The following is an 8942-nucleotide window of genomic DNA, read 5'->3' as shown; positions in this document are numbered from 1 at the left end:
TGATGATCGATTGGTTTGTAAGTAATTCTTTTTTTTTTTTTTTACAAGTCATAAGGGGCAGGCAAAAAAACCTTTTCTCTTCTTTTTTTTTTTTGAATTTTTTTGTTTTGTTTTTTGTTTGGCAGCAAGTCATTTTTCTTGGTTAATTTGTTTCCCATCAAGCTTCCACAGGGCTAATTTGGCCATTACGTTGCTGTGTCTGTTGCGCCGCTGATTGTTGATGCTCCAGTTTCCTTTTTTGCTCTTGCATCGCTTCCTTCTGATCCTGTAGTCGCTTGTTATAGGAATCGGCCAGCGACTGCCAGTTCTTTCGATTCGAATGGACTCCATCCAGTAAAGGAGTTAGCTTCTCATCCACCGCGGAAAACGCCTGAAATAATGAGTACGGATAACAAAATGAGTCAAAATGAAGCGCAAATTATGTCAACTGGAAAAAGCGGCTTACGTCGTAGACTGGTAGGCAAATAGAATCGATAAATCCGACTTGCATAGCGGGTAGTTGATCTTTCTTTTCACGATTCATCATATCCTAAGAATGAAACAATCACACAATTAGCTAAAATAAGAATGTAATGACGAGCAAAATTTTCTTACAATCGGCGTAATGTTGAGCTCCCGGCGCTCAATGTCTCCCTGTTCAAAGAATTCGTTGGCTACCAAATCGGCCACCTTCCACTGCACCTCCCACGGTTTGGTGATGGCGGCGACGTCGCAAGCAGTCATCATCATGCCGCGTAACAGCTCCCGATGACTGTCCTGCCACCAATCGTACGACCGGGATGAAACCAGTTGAAAGAAAGCTCCACGTTTCCTGTAAAGATAAAGAACAAGTTTTAAAAGCTGTTGATTGTTCGTCGTTATTTCACGTTTATAGGCAGTTCGGGATTGAAAAAGGACTGATATCATCTCCCCGCCGAATGGCTGGGTAAAGGAAGGACGATTTCATTTAAATGGGCGCAATCGGAAAGGCTGTTGCTGCGTGAAAATCTTTTTCCACAATGTTTTTGTTGTTGTATGTAAAGTAAGGCGGGCGACGTTGCCAAGATACGACTTCACAGCTTCTGTTACGTCAACACAAAAGATGGCATAGAGCTTGGCCTCGGCTCTTTCTACTCGTATGTTTCTAAACGAAAATTTCAGTTGGATTACACGACTATGAGAATAGCATTGGACAAGTAACTGTCGGTGGTGACGTCATGCGTCGGGATCGTGAACGTAACCGGAAGGTAATAATGTATGTGCACGCACCCGAAATAGACAGCCAAGTCGGTGGATAGGATGGCTTCCTCGAGGACTTTGATGATCTTCGTGTATTCGATAGAAGTGACGTTGCTCAATATTTGACAACCCTGAATGATGAAAGGCAAACGAGAATTGAAATTGCAAATTAGGTGCACGTATAAATGACTCAAGTGAATTACTTGGCTGCTCAGAATCATGAGACATTGGTCGAAATGATGACGCTCCATCGTCGATGTTGTGTACAATTGCGCCAGCGGTGAGGAGGCTCTAAAATGAGTCAAATATTAAAATAATAATTTTCGCGAAATAAAAAAAAAACGATTTGCTAGATACGTACTTGACTTGGAAGGAATTATTGGTTCCTCTGTGATCAAGATCGTGACACAGACAAGCCATAATGAGCGAAAGAACTTCGATTTCACCTAGAACTTTCCACCACTGCGTGCCCTGCAATGATAAAAACATGCCATTTGGTCGAATCCATAGGTTAGGAAACACGCGCTTGCATGTAGAAACGCAATAAAAATCGAAAAAGGGAAACCAAAATGCTACCGTCACGATGGCAAACATCATTTGGGCCACGTTGAAGGCGTGCCTCCAATTGTGGTACGTCACGTTGCGGTAGTTCTTTTTGACGCTGAGGAGCCAGCGGCAGAGGACTTCGTAATCAATGTGGAATCTCCCAATCAAGTCCAAATCGAGAAACATTCGAAGGCAGGCCTATAGGAAAAAGCGAAGTGTCAGCACATGAAAATATAGAAATTAAAAAAAAACCTCAATCGATATGATAAGATTTCTTTTCGAGTTGTTGGAATGAAGTCGTACACGCACCTTCAAAGTCTCTTCATCCTCCAGACTGAAGTCGTTGAAACGGTAGTCGTGCAGTCGATACGCTTTTGCCGACGGGACGATGGCTTTCTGCAATAGCGAGACAATCAAAACAATCAGACGAAACTGCGCACGTACACACAGACACAGACACAAAACGAGTCGGCGCAAAAAAATAACGAAAGACGAAACTCCGTCAGCAATATAACGCGTTTGTCTATCTCTCGACATAACTTTAAGAACGTTCGATCACCAAACGACTCGTCCACAAAAGGCAATAATGGCCGTCTGGGTTTAAAGTTTTGAACAGGACTTGCACAGTGGTACAGACGAAGAGAAAACCATGAAATTGACGAGTGATAGCACACAGAATTGGCCTTTTTTTACGGCTTTTTTTGAATACCGATTTTCTCACGAATCTTACACTAGATGGGAACAATGTTCACGTTTTCACGGCCACAAATAGCCACGAACAAACCGAGAAGAGACGACATTTGTCGTATTTGCGCTCATCCAAAGTTTGAGCTGTTAGTATGGCGCGCGCTAGGAGAATGAGCACAAATTTCATTGCGCACACGTTCCAAGGACCAGTCGTCTAGTCAGTTTGATTTCTTTTTTACCTTTAACTTGGTGGCATCCTCGGCCGGCGCGGTAGCGTGGTAACTCAACACCTCCAGCGTGACGCGCTGTTTGGCCATGGCCACAATGGCTTTCTCGTACCTGATGAATTAAGTCATAACGGTTAACGCAGCGATAAAAATCTGACACGCCACACAATCGTAAAAACACACGAAAAAAAGGGAAATAATAGAAAAGAGAAGCAAAGCAAATTACATGTTGGTGTTGTTGATGCCCATGCCGCAAAAGATTGAGAAAGCTTCGACAAAGTTCTCATCGTTTTTGGTGAACGGCAAGTTGTTGAATTTGTTAACTAACTGTGTAACAAAAGTTTTATTACGTTCCTAACAATTGCGTTCGTTTTTTTTAAACATTTAATTTACCTGGATGACTCCGATGGTGTAACCGTCGGAATTCTTGATGGGCATGCAGAGGACCGTTTTGTGGACGAAATCCGTGCCTTCGTCGACCGAAGGATCGAATCGAGTGTCCTTGTAAGCGTCGATTATGTTCACTGTCTGGTGATTTTTAAAAAATGATAGCCAATCAACATTCAATCTCGAGTTTGGTCGTCGAGTATTCGTTTTCTCTTTAAATGGTGTACCTCTGCCGTCGTTGCGACGTAACTGGTGATGCCCACGTTAATCGGGAATCGACTTTCGTTTGGACTAGAAGAGTAGAAGGAAAAGAAAAGTTGGCAATTATAATGCGGGAAAAAGACAAGAAAAAAAAAACTAAACTTATATGCGAGTGAACAAAGTATTAAAGAAAAAAAAAGAAACTTGAAACGAAGAAACTTTTGAAAAGAGAAAAAGTTCATGATTTGGGCTGACAAATTGGATACTTCTGAGTTCGCTGTTAGGCAGTTTCTAGCCAATACGTTGCTGGGCAGTCAAACATATCAATTACCTAGTTCCAGATCCCTCCTGGTCCTCTCCGCTAAGATCGCTGGCTTCAAAATCGAATACACGGGAAAAGGTTCCCTTCGACGCCTCGTGGACTAGTAATACCTAAATGGACAAAGGCAAATGATAATGAGGAAATCGAACAGGGCAAGATTAGGATAAGCTAAAATCGAGGGCCGAGACCATTTCATGACGAAAAGGCCGGTCCCGATCGATCTATTTACCTGGCAACGCTGACACTGTATTAGTGATTGCGTGTGGGTTAAGATGCGGTAGACCATGATCTCCAGCGTACTTTGCTCCTCAAAGATCATGCGGGCTAAATCCAATAAAACCTGCCATTGCACAAGGACAATGGAAAAGAAAAACAGAAAGAATTTAGTTAAACACACATAAATCCACTTGTAGGGTTTGCTATAAAATTTGATGAGCCGTGCAAACCGAACGTACACAAGTTTATGGCCTAAGAACAGGCGCACGCCCTTATCAAAATAGTTTGAGGTTAATTTGAAAATTTACAAGCAGTTAGGTCCCTTGAAGCACTTTGGATCGACGGCATTTAACAATGGAAACAATGACGCACATCTACAACGATTCTAGCACAATATTTAGGCCAAATAAGGTGAAGCAATAGAGGCTTGTCACGTTAGAGGCTTGCGCGCACGCACACCGAAAACAAAAGATAAAGCGTCCAAGATTTATAGAAGCTCATAAAAAACCCCCTCTCTCACTGGCGATTGCATCGTGATCATCATTGCCGTCATCGTACCTGATTGCGTTTAATTTCTAATTGGCTGCGCTCGTAGAGCTGCGCATTTTTGAGACCGATGCCGCAAAACTGGAGATAACCGGCAAAGACCCGGCTATCGGTCGCCGTGAATGTGGCTTCGTAATCCCCCTGTTTGTTGATGACTTGCGCGACCCCAATGACCTCGTTATTCGAGTCTTTGATCGGCAGACAGAGCATGGAGCGCGTATGGTAGCCCGTCATCACGTCCACATCGTGATTGAAACGTTCGTCCTGGGTAACATCAGATCAAAAGAGTTAAGCATTATTCACCATCAAAACGTACTCGCGACACCAAAAGAAAACACAATCAGTATAATAAAGGCTTGTAAAAAAAAATGGGGAATTTCAAAAAGGCGTACTTTGTATGCATCAGGTATGTTGACTGGCTCGCCACTTTGAGCTACGTAGCCCACAATGCCGGATCCCCACGGGATGCGAATTTCCTCCTTTTTCTCCATTTCCTTCAAAGTGGATTGGGAACAGACGTCGAAAAGTTTCGAGACGAGGCAGCGCGAGTCGGATCCTCGTTCGCCTTGCACCAGGAAGAGGGAGCATCGATCGGCTTTCGTCAGAATGCTCACGTTCTGCTCGTCGTCGGGAGAGGAGTCAGCAGAAAAGACAAGACACAACACTAGATTATTACATTAAACTTGAAAAGCGCAGCCCTTGCTAAACAAAAACGTTTCTAAAGCCAAAAACATGTTAGAAATCAACAAGGAACAGACACTGTCACGTACGCTTGTTAAACGTATCGTTAAAATGTGTACCTTTCGGCGTCTTTTAAACTAAAAACATAAAGGGAGCCGGGAATGATTTGCTATCGGTGGGATACACCCACACCATAGGTTCAAATATCCCACTCGAACGATGGTGGCAAACGTAATAACCGTTTCTCAGGTGTTTCCTAGCTTCTCTGATTTCTATTTTACCTGCAGGATTTTGTGGCAGAGACTGCGTACGTCCAGATCGTTACATATATCTTTGACGAGCTCGAAAATGAGCTCCTTCTCATCAAGTGATTTGAGCTCGTGACGATTCCGCCGGAAAGGTTTAATGCTGTGGTTGATGAGGGCGTGTGTCTCTTCGCTGGTCGACGGGCTGATGAATGTCAGCGTGCCGTCAACGTTGCTAATTAGCGGTCGGAGCAGACCGCCACGCTCAAATTCGTGAGCCGAGATCTTGCGGACGGGTGTCGCCATTCCAGAACTAGTTTTGCCACTGCTGCCGATTCCCGGCTGTTGTTGCTGACCACTCGTCGAAGAACCTGATTCCGTTTCGGTAGATCCTCCGGAAGCGGCTCCAGCGCCTCCGCTTGGGAGCGAGTGTGACACCAGCCAGGCATCGACCATCTGCCGAGTAGCTTTCCTGCAAATATGTTTTAGATATTAAATCAGCTGTCGATAGGGCGTTTCGATTGAAACGAAACGGTTCAACGCAGAAGATGAATAATTGGAATTGAAAGGCAGATATTGAAAAATCGTTGCCCTTTTGTCAAAGGAAGGAACACGAAAGAATTTGAATTCGATGACTAGCTTCGTTTTCGATTATCCTTGGTGAAAGGCTATTAGGTTTTACAGAGATTTATTTTTTGTAATTCGAGGCTATGTTCCTGATTTCCAATGGCTAAAGGCAACGCTGCGAAAGGAGCGAAGAAATCATTCACGATAAATCCGACAGCGAGAAAACAGAAATGCGCGATAAACGTGTGCAGACATCTCCTTCGTAATGGCTTATTATTGTTTCAGGCAGAAATCTTGTAGGATGATATTTTGTTTAAGTTATTGAGACGCAAACTGCCAACGAATCTCTCGTCGTTGTTGTCGAGAAATGCTCGGAGGAAAGTTTATTTGCCAAACGAAGTTTATTGTGACGTTAACACGTTACGGTACTACCTGTGTTCAACTTCCGACTGTGTAGAGAGAGAAATAAAGAGAACAGGCGGATGCAAAATAATTTAGCATGGCACTCAAATATCGTTGCATTATTCTAAGGGGAACCGGAAGTGCATGTGAATCGATCCTTATTTCTCTTCCGCTGAAGCCGACCTATTATTGATCAAGCCGTGGACAAAAAAAAGGGGGGGAACGACAAATGGATTCGGCAAATAGAATTTGCGTCTCGCAACCAATCGGAAGGGATAATCAAATAACTAAAATGATATCAAGAATTGATGCGCCAATCTTAAAAAAAAACGCAGCCTTCGGGGGCTGCTATGTCGTTCTCGTTCATCCGTCACTGGTTTACGTTCATGTCACCTTAAATTCCCGTCGATTCAAATCAGGCTTGTCTGAAGGGTATAAAGAACTTTAATCGGCAAAGTGACTGCACGCGAGAACACAGTCACGAGGTAATATCAAAACACGGCATTAGGCGCTTGATGGAAGGCAACAAGTTTTTGCTCTCGTCTGCCCGCTGAATAACTCAGACCAGCTTGCGAAATTCAGTACAACAAGTTGGCAATCTTATTTTCAACTCTTTTTTCCACAGCTCTGACGCATTGGCTTTTTTTTCTTTTTCGATATCCATCGCGAGGCAGTGATGAATTGTACACAACGCTTGCATGCCGGCGCACGGTTAGATTGCGTGAACTGGAAATACACCGCTCGTCCTTCTTTAAATTCTGTAACGTATAGGTAAGCGCTGCCATAATCCGAGTACACAGACCATGCAAATAATTTCACGTTTCATTTCTCATTTCCCCCTTTTTTTCCTTCCTTTTCCTCTAAAATAAAAGGACAAAAAGGGTTCGTGCAGAAGGCGAACGTACCAGCGAGCTACTTACGGAAACGTCCGATGGCAAAAATCAACAATATAAAGACTAAAAAAGAAAAAGGAATACTACATGGTGGAAGAAGAGAAATAACGTTTGTCGCATCAGCGGATAAACAAGCAGATAACGCACGGTTGTAAGAACTCACGCCATGACAGACGTCCGTGTCTGGCATAAGTACACATTTCCTTTCCATCGACCATCGCCGACCAATCGACCGACTGACCGAGAGGAAAAAAAAAAAAAAAAAAAAAAGAAACATGACAACTATCGGGACTGTCTACTTGGCTCCAATGTCGCTCTAGTTCCAGACGATGGTGCAGCAAAAGAATTGCGTATGCGACAAGGATGTACAAGGACGAGCGAACAGAAGCGGGTCACCACACAGAGAGAGACGTGACGGAAAACCTACTGTCGTCCGTGTTATTCAATCAGGCCGTGTGTCAACACAAAGCCCGATTGTAAATATAGCATTCTTTTGTTGTTCTGGAAGCAATCTCATTTGTAAAACTTGAACTGACCACCAAAATCATCGTCCATACAAAAAGAAAGAGAAATGCGTTTGCGACTGACCTGAGAAAATAGTCGAGACAAAAATTGGGATGTTCGTCGATCCACGACTCGACGCGGAGCCATTCCGGATCGTTGATCCACGTTTCTCGATCTCGTTCGCGTTCTTCGTTCCATTTTTTCAGGTCCCATTCGCCGCTGCCGGACTGTTCGTTATGATCGCGGTAACTAGTCGGACCGGCGATAGGACCCCCGCCAGCGGAAGGCGCTGCCGGAGCCAGTGCGGATGATCCAGTGGATCCTGTGATCCCACAGAAGGATGAATAAGAGCCTGCTGCTGAATTCTGAAGGTTCGTCCCCCCGGGCGCTGACGGAGTGGCAGGACGCGAATAACCAACGTGATGATCACCCGAATTCCCTTTCGTCAGCGAAGAATCCTCCCCACCACGTGAAGCTGCTGTTCCTGCTTAAAAAGAGATACAAAATGTTTAACACTCTAGGACGAAATGGCTAGCGGCTACCATGGCGACTCGTATTTCATTTCTTAAAAGAGTTTGCAGAGTTTTCTTTTTCAACACGACTACGACTTCAAAAACTTTCTTGGCTAGCATAGACATGAATTCATAATGAGATTGGAGCAACGCCATAAAATCTAGAGAGATCGCAACGTGAATTAAAAATGGGAAGCGGAACAGCCATCCACACGATTTTCTGGCCGCACGTGAACTTTCAGAGTGCCTTCGCGGTTGGCAATTCTTGACAGTGTACGAGAAAGAAAGAAAAAAAAATTCCCCAGAAGTAAATCTTCTGGATATTTTCAGAAATCCATTTGTGAATGTCTAATATTAGCAATCACGTAGTGTCCTACAAGATTTTTCTTTTCAGCTGCTGGTCGTGAGGCTGCAAAACTGAAACGCAGATGCATGGTAAGATGCCAAATTTTATTCATCTTGAGAGACGTAAAACAAATCTGAAAGGGCGATCTAAAAAAACGACGAAACGGAGCACAACAATTTGTTCATTAAAATAGGAACGCTTGACTATGATTCATTACGCCCTGGCGACAGCGCATTCGCCAATGGCCATCCATCACGGCAGACCGGATAATTGGAATTTACGCTTTTGTACAACAGAAACGATGTTGTTAACGGACGAAAATCGGCCATACACAAAATCGAGTTGTAAAAAAGACTTCCCTTTTTTTTTTTTTTTTTTTTTTTTTTTTTACAGTGTAACCCGTTACCTCTTCAGCGAAAGTGGGACCGAATGAGGATCATTA

General features: G+C 43.7%; 1 protein-coding gene across 13 annotated transcripts in view; it reads right to left on the bottom strand.

Annotated features, from left to right (window-relative positions):
• Positions 1–14: 14 nt before the first annotated feature.
• Positions 15–8942, bottom strand: part of LOC130692515 (dual 3',5'-cyclic-AMP and -GMP phosphodiesterase 11-like) — a 56833-nt gene continuing 47905 nt past the window's right edge. For 7 of the 13 annotated variants that reach the window (XM_057515633.1, XM_057515628.1, XM_057515627.2 and 4 more), the window contains 18 exons: positions 7727–8129; positions 5313–5748; positions 4743–4967; positions 4363–4614; positions 3818–3928; positions 3598–3698; positions 3293–3356; positions 3072–3206; positions 2905–3005; positions 2691–2790; positions 2074–2160; positions 1795–1962; positions 1580–1689; positions 1422–1509; positions 1249–1349; positions 595–811; positions 446–529; positions 15–370 (listed from right to left, as the gene is read on the bottom strand). In XM_057515633.1, the coding sequence (XP_057371616.1) occupies positions 158–370; positions 446–529; positions 595–811; positions 1249–1349; positions 1422–1509; positions 1580–1689; positions 1795–1962; positions 2074–2160; positions 2691–2790; positions 2905–3005; positions 3072–3206; positions 3293–3356; positions 3598–3698; positions 3818–3928; positions 4363–4614; positions 4743–4967; positions 5313–5748; positions 7727–8129 (2996 nt within the window). In that variant the 3' untranslated portion in view covers positions 15–157. Of the gene's footprint in view, positions 371–445; positions 530–594; positions 812–864; positions 1124–1248; positions 1350–1421; positions 1510–1579; positions 1690–1794; positions 1963–2073; positions 2161–2690; positions 2791–2904; positions 3006–3071; positions 3207–3292; positions 3357–3597; positions 3699–3817; positions 3929–4362; positions 4615–4742; positions 4968–5312; positions 5749–7726; positions 8130–8942 lie in introns of those variants that run through there. The other 6 variants (XM_057515631.2, XM_057515636.2, XM_057515629.2 and 3 more) reach the window with 2 other exon arrangements.

The sequence above is a fragment of the Daphnia carinata genome, chromosome 1 (genome assembly GCF_022539665.2).
Source record: "Daphnia carinata strain CSIRO-1 chromosome 1, CSIRO_AGI_Dcar_HiC_V3, whole genome shotgun sequence".
In the NCBI taxonomy this organism is placed as follows: Eukaryota; Metazoa; Arthropoda; class Branchiopoda; order Diplostraca; family Daphniidae; genus Daphnia; species Daphnia carinata.
The sequence above is the reverse complement of the archived record's forward strand: the minus strand, read 5'-3'. Positions and strand labels throughout refer to the sequence as shown.